The 22,941-nt window shown below is 31.7% G+C and overlaps 4 protein-coding genes across 12 annotated transcripts in view; 2 read left to right on the forward strand and 2 right to left on the reverse strand.

The window, feature by feature from the left end:
* The first annotated feature begins 61 nt into the window (after positions 1-61).
* LOC122531527 (cAMP-dependent protein kinase type I regulatory subunit) lies at positions 62-8,283 on the forward strand. 3 transcript variants are annotated; one of them, XM_043659536.1, is made up of 6 exons: positions 1,580-2,477; positions 4,880-5,007; positions 5,293-5,602; positions 5,708-5,974; positions 6,049-6,252; positions 6,350-8,283. In XM_043659536.1, exons 2-6 carry the CDS (start codon positions 4,996-4,998, stop codon positions 6,520-6,522), a joined length of 966 nt encoding a protein of 321 aa, XP_043515471.1. In that variant the 5' UTR covers positions 1,580-2,477; positions 4,880-4,995; the 3' UTR covers positions 6,523-8,283. The 3 variants fall into 3 exon arrangements, with proteins under 3 accessions (XP_043515470.1, XP_043515471.1, XP_043515472.1); XM_043659535.1 differs by lacking the exons at positions 1,580-2,477; positions 4,880-5,007 and adding an exon at positions 62-372; XM_043659537.1 differs by lacking the exon at positions 4,880-5,007.
* On the reverse strand, positions 8,132-13,712 carry LOC122531523 (leukocyte receptor cluster member 8 homolog). Of its 5 annotated transcripts, none has more exons than XM_043659524.1 (7): positions 13,567-13,712; positions 13,342-13,480; positions 12,402-12,820; positions 11,152-12,326; positions 10,737-11,070; positions 10,152-10,359; positions 8,132-9,556 (listed from the first exon to the last, which is right to left on the reverse strand). In XM_043659524.1, exons 2-7 carry the CDS (start codon positions 13,407-13,409, stop codon positions 9,394-9,396), a joined length of 2,367 nt encoding a protein of 788 aa, XP_043515459.1. In that variant the 5' UTR covers positions 13,410-13,480; positions 13,567-13,712; the 3' UTR covers positions 8,132-9,393. The 5 variants fall into 5 exon arrangements, with proteins under 5 accessions (XP_043515459.1, XP_043515461.1, XP_043515463.1 ...); XM_043659526.1 differs by having other exon boundaries at positions 13,570-13,707; XM_043659528.1 differs by having other exon boundaries at positions 13,342-13,477; positions 13,570-13,706.
* Positions 13,713-15,859: 2,147 nt separating this feature from the next.
* LOC122531515 (zinc finger protein 239-like) overlaps positions 15,860-22,941 on the forward strand; it is a 42,136-nt gene continuing 35,054 nt past the window's right edge. Inside the window, exon 1 of one of the 3 annotated variants that reach the window (XM_043659515.1) lies at positions 15,860-15,954. The gene's annotated coding sequence lies outside the window, so the exon portion shown is untranslated. Of the gene's footprint in view, positions 15,955-21,048; positions 22,144-22,941 lie in introns of those variants that run through there. The other 2 variants (XM_043659512.1, XM_043659510.1) reach the window with 2 other exon arrangements.
* Positions 16,651-17,401, reverse strand: LOC122531517 (UPF0329 protein ECU05_1680/ECU11_0050-like). Its single transcript, XM_043659516.1, has 4 exons — positions 17,277-17,401; positions 17,069-17,195; positions 16,860-16,956; positions 16,651-16,736 (listed from the first exon to the last, which is right to left on the reverse strand). Exons 1-4 carry the CDS (start codon positions 17,399-17,401, stop codon positions 16,651-16,653), a joined length of 435 nt encoding a protein of 144 aa, XP_043515451.1.

Genomic DNA, 22,941 nt, shown 5'->3' on the forward strand with positions numbered 1-22,941 from the left:
GTCATGCTTTATTGAATTAAAATTCCGAAAAAGCACGATTGTCAAATACGCATTGTATAGTTAATAACATAAATAAACGACCATGTGAAAAGTATTGACATTTGTATACCGAGTTATTAAATAGGAAATAATACGTTCGCAACATTTAAGTCAAGAACGGAATTGTTGAATAGGTATTCGCTATAAAGTGTCAACTTGTGTATCAATATGGCGGCGAGTTTCGAGGAAGAACAAAGTTTAAGAGAGTGCGAGGAATACGTACAAAGACATAATATTCAACAAGTTTTGAAAGACTGTATAGTACAGCTGTGTGTGGGACGTCCTGAAAATCCCATATCATTCTTGAGAGAATACTTTCAAAAACTGGAACGGGTATGTATTGAATCCTGTTCTGTTAAAATAACCTCAGATTCGTTGTTCGTTGCTGGTTTTATCATTATTCATAAATCGCGCGAGTTGTTTGGTAGTTTTATCGTGTATTTTCTTTTATTCATTGAGATACTCGTATAAGTATTCGTATTACAATAGTATAAAACTGAAATATATCAGTTGTGCTGAGGTTTCAATTGTATGTAGCAGAAATCTGTCAAAGAATTAAGTGTTAACGTCTATACATATATCTATATATATATATACCAATCATTATTACTTGAGTTTATTAATATAAAATTACCAATGTTAATTATACTTTCATTAAGAGAGTTGGTTTATAATATTATCAAAAAATTGATCAGTGCAAATGGAATAATACGCACTTAATGTACATATATCTCATTAAATATTATTTTATGTTGTACATATCAGTTTCATGTTACATTAAAAATAAATAAGAAACAGTTTATTACTCTACGAAATTAGAGTTATTAAAACGATTACTCTTAATATTACTTAATCGAGCAATACTACTATCATAGTACAAATAAAGTACATTGTAACAAGAGATGTAAATATGTTACATATTTAAACTTAAAAACAATATTATGTAAATTTCTTTTTTTATGTTTTTTGATCATTGATACATTGGTATATATATATTTTAGTTTCTATATTAATTCATCTGTTTTCAAAAATATTACTGTTTTAACAACAGTTATTTTGAAGAAAGATTCTATATGTTCAATGTGTATATAATTTTTAACATTCTAATAAATTTCAAAATATTTTCAACTGAAAATACAATCGTTCCAATCATTGCTAAAGTGCTTGGTTTTGTACTGGTTTTATTTTACAAGAACATCAGACGAAGGTATTTCACTTGGTAGTGAAGTAAATCACTTTGGCAGGAATAATATTTCTTCGTAAAAAAAAAGAAAGTAAAAAGAACGTACGACACACTACAGTAGTAAAGAGAGTTAATAGTCTAAAATACGCGGCGCCAAATGTATTTATTTAAACGCATTCATTTCACTAGTTTTCTACTAGTGGGGGATACTAGTTAGTGGAGGGGACGGCGCTCAATATTACTAGGTATAAAAATCTCAATTCCATCATTTTTATCAACAGTTATTTTTATTTTCACGCATGAACATTTATACAGTTGATGTTTTCGATTTTTTAGCTTGTCCTTACCGCAATGAAAAATTGGGTGCTTTCATGGACAATAGTCGTATCTTACATGTGCAAGCACTTCTAAATAACAGACATATTTTTCCTTGGAGTTTATCCTTGACATTAAGATTTTCGTATCTTCACAAACAACGCATATAGCTAGTGCCCTTTTTACCGTGTCGCGGACATAACTATACCGCGCGAGATGATCGATCGTGGTTTCCATTTCTGAATTGCGTGGTTATTAAACGGATGCAATATGGAAATACGAGCAATAAAATAAGAAGTTCGTCATCGGTCCCTATTGCTGTGGCCGTACACACGTATCGAAAAGATACAAGGCATGTGCGGCTACAGGGACTGCTCTAAATATAGCACATGCTCGAAATATAACGAAGCGCCGCAACCTTAGCCAACGACGACGAAAAGCTCTGTAAAGCGTCGTCCTCAAAAATGTGCGAAGCGCGCTTGCGACAATGCGTTTTAAACGGACAACGTTGGAAAGCAGCACGTTGTTATCCATTTGATTCTCATCTATCAATGAGCCCACCCATATCGATCTGATTCTGAATTAACGAGAATTTTCGCCGCGCGTCGCGCCGTATATTTACCATCTGGCACTCGGCGCCAACTTTGCTTCAACTACCACGAAAGATCGTGCCGCATTAATCGAATTTGGCGAGACCTTAGAAAATTCTGAAGCGGCGCGCGGCAGACGTGGTAGCGCGCGATCAGCAGCGATTGTGATTTGTGCGTTATTTCTCTTGCTCTCTAACTGCTGAAACTTTTATTTTGTGATAAGATTGTATTCGGGTGTGTAAGACGACAACTTGTCAGAAGGTGTCACGTATACACGTGATCGGGTAAAAAAAAAAAAAAAAAAATATACGTGTGTGCTTGTCCTGAATATCGTCAAAATAATGGATGAGGTACGATCGTGAATAACCGATCTTATACACGCGTAATGATGAATTCTTAAACACTTCGAATCGCTTAAAATATGTATGCTGCAAAATTCGGATCATTTATTGCACATGATTCGATACTTCGAATTTTGAAAGGCTTATTGTTAGTATATCTTGAATTGAGTATCGATAGAGCGTGAGTGTTTAAATTATATTTGCTATCTCTCGTGTCTCTCAAATTTTTTTTCAATAATTTGTATTTATGATACATTATATAAGATATTAGCAAATGTCTACTGAGCTCTCTAAGATTTATCGGAACTTCGAAGACTTCCGATCTATCAAGATTTAAAAACCTACCAAAATTTTAAGCTTCGAATCATATCCGAAACGATTGAATTTTTGCAGTACAATTGACCTTCGAGCAACGCGAGGGTTAGAGACGTAGACACTAATGGAAAACTCAAGGACAATTTTCTTTTTAACCTTCTAAAAGACAAAATTATAAACTTTATTTCGTGCTATTATGTACTGTATTTCTATAAATTGGAGAAAAGAAAATGTTATTAAGAAAATTATAAGGGATCACAAAGTTACGGTTTACTTCACAGATTAGTATCTTTTAGTAGTTTCAAGAAACTTCTTGAAACTATAAATATTGACTCGGAAAACAATTTACTGTGTTACTCAAACCCGTGTTGTTCAAGGGTCAATTGTATAAAAAAAACTTTGGATCGTTTCGAAATTGGAATTCAAAAGCCTCACTATTCACGCATTCTAATATCTCTACGTATGTATGTTGCTTGTTCATTCTTGGCTATTATTTGCTAAGCAAGAGACAATTTAAAGTTTATGCTTCGACACTTGCTATGCTACAGTTAAATCGCTTTGATTTGGTGATCATTAGGAGTAGTTACTGCGTACAATAGGATCGATTGATATGATATTTTGCTATTTTTTTATGGAATTATTGTAAAGTAATAAATCTGGAATAAGTAATAAGTCGATGAAATTTTAATCATAGCTTGTTAAAAAATAATCTGATATTGTTCTGAATAGTGTGATAATCTGAAATAGTGTGATATTTTATTGTTTGGATATCAAATGAATGCCATTTTAGCACATGCTAAGATCACTGACCAACTAATTTTTATTGTTCTGTTGTTGTAGGTTTTGTATATAAAAAAATTTTATATATATATATGTCTTTTAGAATATTTGTATTATTTTTCAAATACATTTTATTAATTTTTTTTTCACTAGAAAAAATTTGTTTGTTTAAACTTGCATTTCATGATAAAATTATATGAAATATGATAAAACAAATGAATGTGCAAACGTTATAGACAGCCTCATTTTTTAATTACTTAATGTTGACGAATTGATTAACATACATTTCGTAAATAAATAAGGACAAAAGATATAAATCATAGTTCATCTCAATAAAAGAGCTTTTAATTGGAAATACAATATTCATAATTTTTGGTTTGATATAAGTTAGTATCTGATTGCACTAATTTTTTTTTTATATCACGATTTGATAAAAGATTAATGATTTCTAATTTATTTTGCTGTTTATATTCAATCGTGCTATTCAGAATTCTTCGTTTTTAGTAACTATCAAATTTCGATACAACATTCAACAGTCAAATTAATTGGATATCAAAAAGAGGTATAAAAATCGTGCAGTATCGGCAATTGGTACAATGTTCTTATGTTATATTGTGCCTTTATAAGGAAGTACTCATCTGTAAAAACGCCAAGTGACCTATGGCATTATTTGTCCACCTTTTCATCGATGCTCATCTTTCATAGGCCATATATAATATTTTATCCAAAGTCTTATATAATTACACAATAAGTAGTTAGCTTTCGATGGATGGAAAGTGATATCTATCACAGACATATTCAGTTATGGGAATTTGTTATTTTTCCTACTTCCTGTAAAATTCTACAAACTTAAAAATATTCTACAAAAGCGTAGCCTTTTCTGTCTCTATAATGCATTTTGTTGCACGTTGTGGTCGTTTAATTTATATTGATGACTTGTGGGAAATAATGATCGATAGATTTGACGTTGTCCATCATTGGAAGTGTTTGCAAATGATAAAAATAAAGTACGTTGTGTATTATTTGTCACGTAAGAGGCCTGTCTTAATTGCAAAAAAGTGAAAAAGAAGGGATCTTATGAGCATACAAAATACAGTTTCTGTGGAAAAAATAACTTTGCACAATGTTTTCTGTGATCCACCCAATATACAAATTATCCATGTTCAACACGTATGTGTATGTACTATGTACTATATACCTAGAAAATTAAGAGTACATGATTTCGTTAAAGGAAGGGCACAGTATTGTATATTGCGCATGTCTAAACAAAATTGACTTATAAAAAGCGACTTGTTTTTCTTACATGACTCTTCCAGGGTCATAACGTTTGTTTTGGAGTAAACAGCGAAAGCGAAAGTTTTGTTGATTTGTAAAAAGATATAGGATCGGAGATAATAGTTACAAAACGCCTAGGAGAACATCAGCTTTCGACATGGTGCAACAGGCAAGTAGAGCAAAACGTGAATATCGGTAATATTTTTTAATTACCCGCAAATGTAAATAAACGGAAATAGGTACAGAAACCAATCAATTGATACCTGATAATAATTAGGTGTCTCCCTCTTCTTTTATTCCCCTCCCCGCAATCGAGTTTCCAAATTCGGAAAATGCTTATTCTGGCAATCTCTTGTTGTATCAAAAGTTGGGTTGTTTACTAATGTTTATCGTAATAATAAATTGTCGATCATCGTTCTGATGAAATTGATCAAGTTCCGTTTACTGATTTCAGGAGCAGGCTCACGATGCTAAGCAACAGATCGCAATCAGTCCAGAGGATACCGAGGATATACCTGCTGGACAACAAGGTCCTCAAGTTCCGAGGCGAAGAGGAGGCATCTCCGCGGAGCCGGTATCCGAAGAGGATGCGACCAGTTATGTTAAGAAAGTCGTACCGAAAGATTACAAGACAATGGCTGCCTTGAGCAAAGCTATTGCCAAAAATGTTCTCTTCGCTCATCTCGACGAGAACGAACGTTCTGACATTTTTGACGCCATGTTTCCTGTCACGTTTTTACCCGGAGAGGCAATTATTCGTCAAGGTGCTAAAAATAGCTTTAGGGTTCATTATCGACCCCCGAGAAAATTCGTCGCGCGAGAAAACTTGCTTAATCCGACTATTTTTTTTTTTTGTTACGTGTTAACAGGCGACGAAGGTGACAATTTTTACGTGATTGATCAAGGAGAGGTCGAGATCTTTGTCAATGGTGAATTAGCCACAACAATAGGAGAAGGTGGAAGTTTTGGTGAACTTGCATTGATATATGGGACACCGCGTGCCGCGACTGTTCGAGCGAAGACCGATGTAAAATTATGGGGTATCGATAGAGATTCATATCGAAGAATCCTCATGGGATCTACCATAAGGAAGCGAAAGATGTACGAAGAATTCCTTTCCAGAGTTTCAATTTTAGGTAATTAATCGTTCCATGAAAATGTAACAGAATATTACTGTGAGTATATTGTACAAAAATGTTGTTGCTTTTAGAATCTTTGGATAAGTGGGAACGGCTCACGGTGGCTGATGCTTTAGAACCGGTGGCATTTGACGATGGTGAGACAATAGTTCGACAGGGTGAACCAGGTGAAGACTTTTACATAATCGTCGAAGGCACAGCTGTTGTCCTCCAACAACGTTCAGAAGGTGAAGAACCAGCGGAAGTTGGTCGTTTAGGACCATCTGATTATTTCGGTATGTTTTTATACTTCTGAATGATTAAATTATACAGAAGATAATATTGAAAGAAATTTTTGAACATTGTATGTTAACGATATTTTACTGATTATAGGTGAAATTGCATTGTTATTGGACAGGCCGAGGGCAGCAACTGTTGTGGCACGAGGCCCTTTGAAATGTGTGAAACTCGATCGAGCAAGATTCGAGCGAGTTTTAGGCCCGTGCGCGGATATTTTGAAACGCAACATCACCCAGTATAACAGTTTCGTATCCTTATCCGTATAAATTATCGTGCCGGAAACATTATCAGCTACCCCTGATTTCTTTTTATTAAAGTACGTTTCACTTTTAATATTTTTTATTTGAGTAATGATGTAAGTAATAATTGTACCATGTCGGGTAACGATATCTGTGTTGAGAATTATATATGTCGATTAAAATTGTATAATTGAATATGCATGAAAATATTTTAAAGCCAGTTTAATATTTTTTTTTTTTTGTTTAAATTTTGATAGGTTTAAAATTTGTTGAAAATTTAAAGTATTTTACTTTTTTTTAAAACAAATCAATGAAATAATTTTATTATTATTGATTAGCCGAGTAAAACTAGTTTGAGTAATTCTTTAAAAGTTTTGAGTGTGAATGTTATTTTTTTTCTTTGTACTTCTTACGAGCAGTGTTTATTGCTTATTTCATTAATATATGCGATCGAAATATATTTCTGCGATGCCATATATAATTCTTAAGACACAAATTGAATAATTAGGAACGTCGTGATACATCAAGTTATTACGCACTTTGTAATTCGCAATACAGCGATATAGAGGTCGAATCTTAGCCACTTTTACACAAACATATTTCCCGAAGATATTCGAAATTTATGGAAATATTTGAAAAAAACATTCAATAACTATCTGTTTTACTTTGCAAGATTTTTCGATGTTTGACGAAATTAATAAAAAAATATTATGTTATTGAATCTTAGGTTTTAATTTCCATTACAATAATGCCTTCATTTATTATATCGAATTTCAAAATTTTGTAACGTTATATGAAATAACTAGGATTATTATATGCATTTCACGACGTAGTTAATTTATACACATACACGTATATGATTTGAAAAAAAATATAAATATATATAAGAACGTATTTAATTTAAACATTTGTGTAACGATGAATTTAAAAACTGAAACTCAGCTGTAATATCGCACAATTTTATTGGCAGTTTGTGCACAAAATCCGAACCGAGTAAAACAAATTTGCATTAAATAACGACATGGATTGCTCATACAAATTTATCACATTGTAACTGGATATTGTCAAGTCAATAAAATGTTTTAATTATCAGGAAATTAATTTATAAAAACATGATTTGTGCAATTTATATATTTGCAATGCAACGAATAATTGCAACAAATCTGTATTTTAATGAAATCTTTACTTTACTCGTATAATTCTGATAAAAAATATGTTATTATTATATAACGTGATAAGACATTGATTTAACTTTATTTTTTCTATATAGAAATTTCATAAAAATTTATTATCAAAGATTTTACTTTTTAGTTATTAATTAAATCTTTTTGAAATAAAAGAACGTCATTATGTCTAAAGTTGTAAATAATTGAATACATACTGTGCATCATATGAAATATGATTGCTCTTATTTATAATTGGAAATAGATCTACATGTTGACTGCCGTATTGATGTTTTTATAATTTTTAAGGATGTTGAGAAAAAGTTATGGATTTTAGCAATTATTTGTTGTTCAATAGTTGAAATATAAAATACACATACGATAATACGAAGTTTTGTGTTTATTAGTAATAAAATTAGGATTTAATTTTAATTTAAATCCACTACGTTCTAGCATAACATTGATTAATAATATTATATCCGAAAATTAAATAATTTATTATGTACACTATATCCAAATGTGATCGTACAATGAAATGTCTTTCTTCTCTGAATTATACCCTTGGATTCCTGTTTTGAATCAAAATGGAGATGAAATTCTCAACACTTGAGAATCGATGATAGAAGGAAAAAAAAAAATTGTCCTACGATAAACACTTAAAAAGATAAAAATATTCACTCTTCACACGCGAAAATTTCATACTAATATACATTTGTTCCGCCGAAAGTTCCTAATTGTCGATTCTTGAACACATTACATTGAATATTTTCTCTTTCTCTTTGAGTAGGTGTTTCATGTCGCTACAACCATCACTTGAGATCTTCCCAACTTCCTTTTCTTTCTTCTTTGTCAGCATGTTGTCAAGTATGCCAATATCTTTTCAAACCCCTCAATGCATTTCTTACCGGAAAGTCCTTGATAGCGATCACATATATTCAATATGTTCGTTAATTCCAATTCTTTATCATTTTCTATTGTAGAAACAATCACTGTACTTCTATTCGCGTGTGAATCCCCAATACAAAATATCAAAGTTCCCCTTTCCAAATGACAGAATGTAGATCCTTCCGTACAGCAAAAGATTTGCCAAATGGTTGAAAAATTCCTTTTAGTAGACAATGTTTGGAAAAAGATGCATAGAATCACCAGACCCAAGAATAAAAACACATACAATATATAACATGAATAAATTTTGGAGAATCGATCGATCATGATCGATGATCGATGAAGGAATTTGAAGTTCTGACCAAACGAGAGGTGTTTGTTTTCCTGAAGATAATTTTCTATCATTTCCTTTCTCTTTTCATAATTTACTATGAGCATCGGCTTCATACCGAGTTCTATTTGAGGTAGTTGCGGACAACTTTAAAACGGTCATCCTATTTCTTTTGTACAATTCATTTCAGCCTGTAAGTAGATTCTTCGTTTGCGCTGGGCTGAGATTAAGATACGTATATGTATAAATTATTGCGGGGAAAACTTTCATTTATAAATTGTTGCTCGACTGTGTCGAGCAACGAAGAGAACAATGATTAGGGGATGGTAAGAATTATCAGTACCAGATGAATGTGTTGTTAAATATATGCACATGTATATGCATATGTATATAAAGTCTACATATGCATATAATCGGGAAACATATGCATATATACACACAGATTTGTGCCTATGAATGTGCACGACAATAGCTTTTGTTTGTACATCTTCCATCAAAAAACTGACGTTGCTTTTTTTTTTACCAAGCACCTATAGAACCACTGCTTGTCTTGCAGTCGATTAGATGGTGTTCAGGATCAGCATAAACCAACCCCAATTCATTGACAAATTCATAAAACTTGTCCAAAGATTCAAAGGCCAATTCTGCTACGACGAAATCAACCGCCAAATTTTGCCGGTAGCTAAACAGCAGAAGAAATGCATCGTTAGATAATCGTGCAATAAACACATATGTAAATAAATATATAAACATATGTATATATAATACAATAAAAATACAACAAGAACAAAATTAGTCATTTTTCAGCAACGATGTCCTGTAACAGAAATCTATGTATAATTATAATTGTTAAAAAAATTATTTGCAATCTTTTACTTCCAACTTTACCTACGATATAATGTTTATTTTTATGGAAATTAATAATAAATTGTTTTTCCTGTTTATATCTTTATCCATAAAAAATTAGAAAAAGGTTAAACATATTTCCATCAAATTTATTTTTATTTATGGAAATATATTTGAAGATTGCTTAAAACATAAAAAAAGATTTGTTTTATTGGTCATAAAAAATTGCAAAAAAATTGTCAAATAAAATTATTTTAAAATAAGCTATCTAACAATTTACCAATTAAATGTACCTGTTAATACCAAATTAGTTATATTTTAATCTATTATATTTCTTAATATTTTGAGAAAATGTCATATATATGAATGTTGTTTGAAGATATTTTGAGAAGTAGATGTAAATAATTATTTCTAAAGAGTCTTGTACGTACGACTTTATCATGCTCTTCAATGCGTTCTTGCGTTCCCTTGCAACAAACCAATCCATCAGGAAGGCTGCCATCCTCGGAGCAGAAGTGTACAATTGGAAGAAGGCATGGAAATTTCCTAACCACCAAGCTGAACGTACTCTGAGCGCATGTTTTATACACTCGTCATTTTTATCTTCCGCTGACAAAGCTGCTAAAATAGTCGTTAAATCTGTAACAAAAATATTGTTTTCTTTTTGTATATGAAAACAATATTACAGTGGTACTAACTGTATATAGTGTCTCATTTAATAAATATGACCCTCAAATATCTTTTTTAATTGTGTGAACGCAAAAAATATTTACATGATAGCCAATTTATATTAAATATTTAAATAACTATCTTAATTTAAACAACTACATATCTTTTTCTATTGCATCATAGTCAAAATATTGAGAAATTTTACAACCCAATTTGAGATTCTAGTTTTCCAAGCTGCAGATTCAAAACTTATTTTAACAACACTTCTACATCTTCACGATTAAAAACGATATTTAGAGTTACATTTAAATGACATATCCTATATATAAAATGAAGTAATTAAAAACCTTGAGTATTTTTTGTGAAAATATAATACAATATCCTATATGCAATAAATTCGCATCGGTTTTCTCCGCCAACGTCTTGATACAACATTCGTAGTTGGGTCTGGCACTGGTTAAATTCTTCATGATCTCCTTTTTCTAGAGCAACGCGAGCGTGTGTTTCATACACATGAACTGTAAATGCATCCCGAATACCTTGGACGGTAAGATCTTGACGAATAGATTTAAGTTGATCACAAGCATATCTATAGTCCTGATCAGCCACCCAGCGCTTCTTGACATGTGCCAAAGAATTTTGAAGTACACTTACCGGTCGAACGGCGGAAGGAGCTGGAGCCTGTAATATAAAAGTTAGTAAGTATTTTAATGAATTTTACAAATTGCTATAAATGAATTTAATCACTGAAAAAGATCTTACAGATGTCAAACGTAAATAAGGTTTTTCTATATCCTTGCATACTCCTACAATGTGAAGTCCGGTAAAATCAAAGTCTGTAGAGGAATCATCTTTAACACCATTGCTGACTGTCCTAGAAATAGTGTCGTTGAATCTTGCAGCACGTTGTTGTAATTTCTCCTTGGATCCTAATTCCTCAGTGTTTCCTGTATCTAAACCAAACTCTGAATAGAAATGTGATTTCATCTGTTTAGTCTTCTTTGTTTTCTTGCTGCTGTGACTCTGTTTGCTTTTAGTAGATTTTTTCGGTTTTAGCGATTTATAATCGTGTTCCCGATCACTAACATTCGACGACGACGATGTACTACGCCTGTATTTTCGTGATGGTGGGCTACGTGTATTCGAACGCGACCTCGACTTCGATCTTGACCTCGACCTCGATCTCGACTTTGATCTCGATCTTGATCTTGATCTTGACCTAGTCCTTGACCTTGACCGTTTATAATTCACAGAGAGACGCGCACCAAGCCGAGCCCCGAGAGAAGTAGAGAGACCTGGCTTGCGCAAGCCTCCCTGTGCATTCATCAGCGGATTCGGCAAATTATTTAATTTCAAAGCCGGCTTTTGAGGTTTTATCGTCATAGTCATACGTTCACTGTGAATACTAGGTAATGGTTCTTGATCCCAGTCTTTCACCCAAAGGGAGCCATCATTCGCGGCACGCGTAATCTTTCCCTTTAATATAATCTCAACTTGATCCTTGTCTACTGCCGTTTTGCATTTTTCATAACACCTGTTTACATAATTCTTCAAACTGTCAGGCCAATCGCCGACTGGACTGGGATTGGTCACAACAGAAGGAGTACCTACCGCTGGTGTACCAGCACTAGGAATTGTATTATTTACAGTTGTGATAGCAGGTGTAGTAGGAGTGGGGGATTCTTCAGTTGGTGGAGGAGGAGCCACTACTTCACGTTGTGCAGGAGGTAAAGGCGGTAATTCGGTCTTCAGGTTAGGACCAGGCACGAAATTTGTTGTCGTTGGACTGTTTGCCTGAAAGCTATTGTTGAACTGTGCTGCTAAATTTTTATTCCGCTTACGTTTTTTCTTTGCAGCTCCACTATTGCCAGATGGAGAAAGAAAAGACAAACCATTCTTTTTGTTGTATACATTAAAACGAATTTGATTGTTGTACTCTGAAACAAGAAAACAAAATACATAGAAATGTCAATATCATTTCTTTGATATTTTTTATCTGAGAAAAAACTTACGAGACATATCACTATGCATTCCATTCCAAGTACCATATGGAAATGCATTGTACATATACCCTGGATGAGGTTGTAAAGATGGTTGTACTTGATTGTTATGTTGTTGAGATGTCTGCACAGATGGTGGAGGTCCAGGAGGTAAAGGAGGAAGTTCAGAATCATCATCTAAAGACATTGGAGTTCCAGGTACTGGCGGTTGCTGATGTAATTGCTTTCCTTGATTATTGTCCTGCTGCTGCTGCTGCTGCTGCTGCTGCTGCTGTTGTTGTTGTTGCTGCTGCTGCTGTTGTTGCTGTTGTTGATGCTGCTGTTGCATCTGCTGTGGAGTAAAAGGTTGTCCATATCCAGGCATCATTGCATGATAATAACTGAATGTCTGTCCTTGATGAGGTACACCTTGATAACCTGGATACAACTGCCTGCAAGGAATATAATCATAGGTTATCATAGATGCGACCAAATTGCTTAATATTGTAAAAGATCTATTATTATTCATGACTTCAAAAATTTTTGAACATTAAAATAATTAATAACATGCGCAGAAGCATCTTTTAACTCTTTATTATTATGTACTTGTATATCATGATGTATTTTACTTATTAAAATAATACATAATTACTCCAAGATATTTATACTACGTATGCTCATCTAAAATTAGGTCATTGCAAAGCGTCTTTCGTATATTGATATATGTTATTTCTGTGGTACATTATCTACACCACATCTTTCGCTTTCACTTTGTTCGACAAACAGTTTTTTTTTTACGTTCATTCATGTTGTAAACAAAAGAGCAAACAAATTGTCAAGCATTACGTGCGTAATACATTACGTTTCGAACGCGTACGAGATTTTCTAAATCGAAACATCGCGTTGCTCGTTAACGTGTTGTTAAAAATACGATAATTTCCCGATTAAATCGACGCGTGCAGCTAATAATTACCCTGAATATGGAGAAAACATGTTATGGATATTGTTTGGCGAGGGATATTGCCATGCCATATTCGCCATTGAGCCTACTCCAAGTTGTGGCTGTTGCTGAAATGGCTGCTGTTTCTTCTGCGACGCTGTAGCCTCGCCTTCTGACATACCGAAGAACAAAATCAGAATTGCTTAAACAAACTGTTACGCCTGCTACGTTTCACTGCGGTAAACACTTTTGCATTACCACGGTTTTTATATTGACCAGCGAAAAACAGTTCTTAAAACGTTCCCAAGCGAATTTTATCGAACCGTAGTAGCACTTTCAAGATGACTAATCCGTCTCGACAAATTAAAATGGCGCTCGCATATAACGGAAATGGCTTTTGTTAGGTAGCAGCACTGTCGTTTGAATTGTGGCGGCGCGTATTTTTAAAAACGAGTTGATTACAAATGAAGAGAGAAGAAAATAAAATAGCGGGAAATATATTGTAATCTCAGTTGTTAAGAATCAACCAAGCCAACAGTCGTCATAAAGATGTTGTTATGCATAAATTAAAATAAATAATTATTGTTGAAGTTAAATCTCACAATATTTATTTAAAGGAGTAAACCTCCATAGGATTTTGCGTGAAAATATTCTCAAGCATCAATTTTATTTTTAATATCGTTCGATCGCTAGAATGGTTTATAGATTTCGTTATGAACTTATTTATACTGTTATATATCCATGAATATAGAATTAATCCGAATTGTAAATGTATTATGTACATTATATATTGTCGTTTTATTAAAAGCACGCAGCAAGTAAAAAAAAGTAATTTTTTCAGAAAATGTATTTGAAGTAATAGTTACGAGGGAATTGTTTGTGCACCTATTTGAGAATGAAGATATGTCTTTTTTTTTTACTTTTTAAGTTAGATTCAGCTTAAATTCTATTTTGAATTGTTATGCACTTGTTTTTGTACAATAGTATAATTATGGCATTTCTATCCTGTTAGATGGTTCATTTTTAGAATTAATTTTTACAGTTGTATCAAACATAATTGTATTTATATAATGTAATAAAAATTTCTGAGATCACTTTTCGAATAAATCGACATTTAATGATAATGAAGAATTGGCATTTAATTGAGTCTAGTCTAGATTTTAATGCAATAGTAATTTGAAACAGAATTTAGGTATCATGCAAGAATTTTGAAGTTACTTTATTCACGGATATTTAAAAACAATATTTCTAACGATGGTCAGTGTTAAAGTATAATACGCTTGTAAAACTATGCATTTGTTTCATGTTGTCCGTGATTCAGATTTTCTCTTATCCCTAAGTAAGTGTTTAGGGGTGTACCGCGTGTCGTGAAACAGTTGTACTGTACGACGAATTGTCTCGATCTACCTTTCATTCACTGCCGCGAAGAATTTATAGGAAACAATCGTCGATGGTTGTTATTTAATGCGGTAGCATAACGTAACGAAACACCTAGGTAGTTTTGCAACGAAATGGTAGAAATGGAATATGGCCTAGCACGAATGTAACATTATATCCGAAGGATATCGAATGAAGTTGTACGTAGTTGTGTCTGTTTTTTTTTTCTATGCCGGAAACACGACTAAAGATAGATTCGAAATACATATGTATGCATATACATACAGAGGTGATGCAGACCGCAATCTGTTTTATCTTTTAATTAATCACGATTAAAAACTTTATCTTTTAATTAATCACGATAAAAGAATTAGTCTGTGATTGAATTTTATTGCCTCGATCTATTTGTTCTATTTCTTTTTCCAAGTGTACAATTAATGTTGTTTAACAATAAGTATACAATTCGGTGATCATGATCGAATTTACCTAGGTATCAATATAAAAATCTTTTAAATCCTTAAAATATATAAGGATTCTGTTATTTTAAGTGTTTTTTATATTTTTAACGAAAATATAAATACAAAAAAAAAAAGAAACAAATTTATCGTTGTACCTTTATGCGAAATATTTGTCACTGACATTCGACGATGCGTTCTCGTTTTATAAGCATATTTTTGACGTTTTACTAATATCATTGCAAAGAAGTATATTTTCGAAATAGAAAACTTCCTTTCCTTTACAAATGAATTGATCATGATGCAATAGCATTGATTGTTTCATCTTGTTCTGTAAATGAAATATCAGATTCTTAATTAATAAATGCCTAGAGGCATGTAGTTTGCCTTGAATGAGTTATGGACCTTTCTTTCAAAAATATCGTCCAACAAAAAGTTCAAAAAAGAAGTGTGCATAAAATTCTTAAAGATTAAACATTAAAAGATAAAAGGTAAATGCTATTTTCTTGCCTATAATTAGAATTGAAATTGTTTTCCAAATATATTCTCTTTTATTTAAAGAAGTGGCCCGAGAGAAATAAAAGGATCATTTCTTTCGGCTGCAAAATATAACGAATCCTGTGATCGTCGTGGAAAGCGTGTAACCAACGACAACATTCTTTTTCCCCTTAAAAATTCATTCCACCATGCTGGAAATCAAACTCAACTATCGTTGCTGGTTGCATCAGCATTTTCCACTTTCGTCTTTCAACAAACTGCAAACGTGTGTACCTAGTGCAGGCATCACGTAATCTTATCATATTCGAACAGACTGGTAAGTAATAGTATTAGAAAGCCTATATAAACTGATGAAAAAAATTGTCAAAATTGTATAATCGTTTGCTAAAATGTCTATCGTTTTATAAATACTGCATACCTCTATTATAAACTTAAGTGTTATTCTTTTATATTTATTACGCGCGTTATAGTCGCGCGTACGCATGACAAGTCACTTCAAATAAAACATGCTGCTGAAATACATTTGTTTTCGTAACGAAGCTATGAAAAGAGAAAGATAAAATACGTATAAAATATATTAAAATATAATATTAAAATATATTAATAAAAATTAAAATATATTAATATATAAATTATTTTTCGGTACATTCTCGAGGAAAACTTCTTTGGCGCACTTCCGGCGACCAAAGTGCCATCTAGGTAAAATCCATTTATCAAGTGTTTTACATTTAAATTGTAATCTGTATAATTTGATATGACTTAGTTACAAGTGATCGAGGTATATTTTATTTTTTTACGGTACATGTGAAATATAAAAAATATTTCAATAAAATATTTCGATAAAGATCGAAACAATATTCAATATTTAGTCAGATGTATGTTGTTACAAGATGGCGCAATTTTCAAAGTTCGTGTAATAAAATTGATGGACGTTGATATTGTTTTACAAATCAAATTCTTATACGTTATAAAATTAGAAGCACATTTGAATTTGAATGACAATAAGCAGAGATTATTTTGGCGACTTTTCGATATTATTTTCCTCCGTTTTGTCAATTTTTTCTTCTTGTGTAGGAGTCTTTTCTTCTTCCTTTCTTTCTTCAGATTTTTGTGTAGGATTCTTTTCTTCTCTCTTACTTTCTTCTGATTTTTGTGTAGGATTCTTTTCTTCTTTCTTACTTTCTTCTGATTTTTGTGTAGGATTCTTGTCTTCTTCCTTACTTTCTTCTGATTTTTCGACTTTTTTTTCCTTCTTCTTCTTTGGTTTTCTAATCTTTTTTGGTTGAGGAGGAGCGACTTGCGGTTTTCTTCGAATTATCTTCAATAGAAATTGTACAAATTTTTAAACTTTTTTGTTATTTTGTATGGATATTTTTTTATTAAACGAATTTAAAAAAAATTAATTAATTACGGTCCTTATTTCTTTTTACCATGCGGTGTAGTAACTTCTTGCTAGGTGCTTTGCTCTGCATTCTTTTGTCCCATGACGCTTTCTCTTGCCACCAGATTCGCTGGTATTCATTCGTTAATAATTGCTCTATACAAGGACGTTTTTGTCTATGACATTTTAGAAAATCTATCTTGATTATTTGTAAAAACATTAAGCGTGTTTTAATTTAATAAGAAATTTAAAGGTACTTTTCATATGATGGAACGAATGCTTTCTGGGTCGTGAATTGCGAAGAAATGATATTATCTGGAATTTTGCAAGGAACGGAAGGTGACCATGTTTTCACCTTTATTATATCTCCGACTGTACTCATTATTTTAACATAAAAAAAAAAGAATGATTTTCGACTTTAAACTGTATAAACTTCTTCCTATCAACCTTTTAACAAATAACTAAAAACGAAACGCGATAAAATGTCGAACTATTGAAAAAAATTTACATGAAACAAGTGAATGTCAGTAAAAATATGAAAAGCTTAAGCTGGAAGTTAAAATATTATCGAAGGCAAATATCGATGATACAATCGAGAGAAATTTGATTGAGGCTTGCTTATTTTTGTTTATATATTTTAATATATCTGTTCATTTCTGCTAAAAATGAATTATGTAATTTTTTTAATTTTAAAAGAATTAAAATTACGTTTTAACAGGTTCTTTTCGTATCATTCATATCTTTCGATATATTTGACTGTTCTCTGTATAATAATATTTATAAAATATTTTCATTGCAAACATATAGATCATAGAGGTCTTAAAATGAGTTAAATTATTTAAACCGTATAAATATATATTAATGACATGACATGGTATATATTTGCAATAAATATTTTCTGACTTTTATATATGTATATATATATTTTTAGATTGAGTTTAGCCATTATGTGTCAGTAGCGTCACATTATATAGTAACAATAAAATTTCGAAAAATTTTTTTACGATAATAGAAATCCGTTTATATGATTTGTTTGTATCCAATTTTGGTCAATAATGATTGACTAAATTCACTTATTTGAACTCCTATATATATGAAAGAAAAATTACTGGTAGAGGAGATCACTGAACTCCTACTACGTAAACTCTAATTATGGAAATATTTTGTTATTGGACAAGTTCTATATTTATGAAAATTTTCTACGACAAGGATTCAAATACTTTCGTGAATCATTGTATGAAATTAATTTCATTTCTTCATTAGCATTTAATCACATAATTTTTAGTCAAAAGATAAGACTTGATTTGAATCATAATCAATGTCAATGTCGAGCTTTTATCCAAAGCTGTGATTGCAATTTTTGTCAGAAGATCAAGATTATTTTATCAAGATTATCAAAACGAGTTAATCTATTTTTACGAAAGAATTGTGATCGACAAATTGCAGTACGTGCAATCACTACATCCTGTTACGTGCTGCATACAATTAGAATGTCAAAGATTTCAACGAGAATAACAGTAAGGGAATGTTACGATAAAATTTCAACAATTTAACGTGAATATGAATAGACAAGGCTAATAATGGGTAAAACGGGAACCGACATAATATTGTGTTTACCCGATAATCAGCCTGGAAAATGTTCTTGACTCGTGCTAATAGGTTCAACATTAGCATGAAGTGAAGCTGTGTCCCACAAACCTTCTACGGTGTTTGCATCGGAATTATCAACTTTTATATAGTCGAGTGCCATTTGTTTCTTCTGTAGAGTCAATTAAAATCGGTTCCAATGGAGTCTAAAATTATTTCATTAATTAAATTTTATCGCAAATAAATATATGTCTCAATTATTTTTTGTCGTATCATTATGAATAATTTTATGTTTTTTCTATTTGAGTTTTACCATTAATTTTAGCCGTAATAGCACACGATTTGTACAATATTCGTCATACAAATTTTATCATCTAAAAGTTTATTTTCATGGTTGTTCTTGTTCTAGATAATTAGCTGGGATTAAAATGCTTTGTTATGAATTTTACTAAAAAATTGATTCATTAATTTCTGTCGGTTCATTATACATAAAATATTTATTTGAAACTAATTGTAAAATAATAATATAAAATATATTTATTATTTAGTAACACATCTTGTTAAAAAATTAGCAAGCGCAAAATTTGGACATTTTTGTATTGTAGTGTAAATACTTTTCTTACTTTTTTACTTGAAATGTGCAAAATATAAACAGATTCCATTTAAAGCAGGTCAGTCCAATAATCGTCGCTAATTATATTAAAATATTTGAAAAAGAGGGCAAGTAATAGATAAAGATAGACTCGATAGTGAATCGATTACTTTCTTATTGAAAATATAATATTCTATATATAGAAAACATAAACGGAAGCGGATATTGTTCTATTTGCTTAATTATCACGACCTTAATAAAATGTTCTCTAAAACAAACGTGATTTGTGAGGCACGACATTGTTGCTTTCACTCTATAAGTCTGTTCTTCCTATGCATTTTCCACGTGAGAATCATAAATCTCATTGCTCCGTTAACTTTGTTATTGGTTGTTCAATGATTTCTTGATAATTCAGCGTGTTGATAATTTTTAGATGCAAAGTGGTAATTTATTCTTATCTGAATTATCGCTCTCGTGTTGAATATCAGTGTATCGATTTGTACTTTCTTTTTCGGGCAAAACATTCACAAATTACTGGCACTGGTAGGTGTATGCATTATAGATAAAACTACCGTTAAAATCACTTTAGTGTCCAAAATACTCTGAATTATTCAGCTCTATAAACTTCGAAATTATATGTTCATCTTGTATAAAAAAGCAATGATGCATAATATGCACTACTATCTGGCATTTAACTCTCCAGTGTCTCATATATATATATATATATGTTTATGTTTTATGTGTCATATATATATATATGTTTATGTTTTATGTGTCATATATATATATATATATATATATATATATATATATATATATATATATATGTGTTTTCTTTTTTAGTTTTTGAAACTCTCGAATAATACTCTCAAGTGTTCTGAAGAAAATTACGTTCAGTTATGAAATTAAATATTTAAGAAGAAGATCAAGAAACTTCACGTTTGCAATTATCTTACGATATATGATAATGAATTATAGCATTTTACAAAAAGAATTATGCTTAATGACATAGAATGAATAATAAGAAAGATGGTGTTAAGGACTTATATTCATGAGCTGAAGTGTAAAAAGGAACAGATATTTTTATGTACATATAGCAAGACCATTCTACTGTTCAGAATTCAGCTCATGAATTGTGCTTCTTTACCATAGTAATTGTACGTAATAAGTATATGTCAATACGTAGATTTTTTAGAAAGTACAGGTGACAAATAACTGGAATTTGTACGGAACACGTTGCTATAATCATAATCATAAAAAACTTCAATCATAGATAAATTAATTTCCTATGGTACATTAGTACGATATCTTTTTCTCGATCGTTCAGTTATTAACGAAAATACTCTTTAACACTTTGATTGTTACCACGACGATCAATGTTTCTATTCCTGTAAATATTTTAAAACGATTAAAATAAAATGAATATCATCGATAAAAGAATTATAAATAACATACTAAATGATCCTATAAAATGAAAAACGCGCTCTTGTTGCACTATTCTTTTGTTGTTGTTTCCATGAAAAATTAAATACTCTGCCTCACAGGTAAGACGTATACATTACGGTTTGCCTCGTGCGCAGAATTAAAAATAAAATGTCCGATTAGAACAATTTATAATCAGTGGGATGCAATATTTCAGCAAGAAATCATTGTTACAAAGTGATACAGATAGGATATCATCATCGAGAAAATTACATTTCATTTAATTATCAATTCGAATGTCCTCGTGGCGGCACGATGGGAAACGCAAGTATATAATTTCAAGGAGGGAGTAGAGCACCGATATGGGAGGAGTTCCTTCGAGTTCTCTCTCCGTTGAGAGACTGCAAGGAGCAGAGGTGGTCTCTGCTCACCTGAGGATTTCAGGTGGCAGTCGCCCTGCTGAGTTGTTCAGCGACGGGTATATCTCTCGAGCACTCTGCGATCCACAAAATTCCTGCGAGTTCTCGGTTGAGTTCTCGTTCCTCTCTGCCTACAATTTTATCATGCCGGAGTCTCACACTCGTTCTGACACGTGCAATACCGAATCGTCCGAGATACACGCGTTTTTCACGGTCAGTTCAACACATCTATTTATTACCGATGATTTCCTCTTGGCATCTTCCAATTCTCTTACAATTAGAAGCATTTCTTCCGAAGCAGATCATTATCTAGTAGCACAGTCGTTGAATTTTAATTTCGTATAATTATCAAGGGGAAAATAATCGCAACAGATCGTAAGAAAGTAACGAAAATGATGGATCGAGCAATTTGTTAATTTTTGTGGTTGTTGAAATATTGACGTAAAATGATTAAACACTGTATGAAATATATGTTCGCATTGGGTCAAAAGAAAGTGAACGTTTCGAAGAGTGACAACAAAAATTTGTATTTCACAGATACTTGATATCGAAAACCTTGCCCGTACGATTCTCATGGGCAAATCATTACTGTTTTACAACGTGAGCTGATTAGATAATAAAATGTTTACAAATAAAAACTCGTCAAACCTCTTTTGATGATCGAGGTGTCAAAACGACCGTGTCTTCGCGCGCGGCCGAAGTTCGAACGAACGTCATCATTCATTGGTGTAAACTTATGGTACAATGAAACAAAGTGGTTATTGAAACTAAATAAAATATTTATATATAAAGTAACGTGTAGTGTCATGGCGGTGAAGTGCGGTACATAATAAGTTATTGATTAAATTGACAAATACATATCAGTGTGTAACGAAACTGCAATAGACGCAAGATAAGTGTGTAAAAATCGAACATTGTTGTTCCATGTTAAATATGCAGCAGTGCAGCGGGAAATGAAGAAAAAAAAAAAATTCGTCATATTGTGTACAAAAAGGTCGCACGAAATTTTTAACGGAATATTTCGCAAAGTTGCTGTAAAAATCGATTATTTTTGCAACCACGCTGCAATAAACGGATCGCAAGTATCAATCTAAAGACATCGCGGTATTGGTCGATAAATGCAAATTTTTATTACAACGTTGACAAAGGTCTTGTTTATGATAATTATACTGTCTATGCGCGAACATGATTAAAGAAATAATGTCTGAAATGTATTTTATTTTACGTTTTCAATATAAAAGCCATGGATGAAAAATCTTTATAAGAGAGCAATTTTAAGATTTAATATTTTGTCAACATCGAGATTACCTTTACATTTGATTTTGGGATTAAATATGCGATTGTGTCATCTCATTAGTCACACAAATTTACATTAATTGAGTAATTTAATATTCATAATATTTCTATTTTATAAGACATCGCCGATTTATCACCTAGTTTACTAAGGTTTACATCTTCAAATCTATTAGGTTATTTTCTTTTTCGACTTTTTTAGATTGAAATACTATTTTTTTAGTTATCAAGTGACGCAGAAATTAAAATTGACAAAAATGGACTTATCTTTCTCACGTGATCTTCATATTATAATGGATGCTAATATCTAATTTAAATATATCAAGTCATCGCGTAATGTTTATTAATTAATCAGAAACTATTGCTACTATTGCTACTATTGTTAATTACTATAATATTAATATATTATTAGGAATTATAGTACAATGGAAACAAGATTCACTTTGTGTGAAAGAAACGTAAAAAATTTGATACGAAGCTTTTTCATCCGAGGTTTTCTTTTTGAGAAAATAAAGTACAACTAAATGCTACTTGGTCATAGTGACATTTCATTAGTAGTGATTTATATACTGTTTATAACTATTGATGGTTCAAATAATGTAGTAGGTT

The sequence above is a fragment of the Frieseomelitta varia genome, unplaced genomic scaffold, assembly GCF_011392965.1.
Source record: "Frieseomelitta varia isolate USP_RPSP 00005682 unplaced genomic scaffold, Fvar_1.2 scaffold_404, whole genome shotgun sequence".
In the NCBI taxonomy this organism is placed as follows: domain Eukaryota; kingdom Metazoa; phylum Arthropoda; class Insecta; order Hymenoptera; family Apidae; genus Frieseomelitta; species Frieseomelitta varia.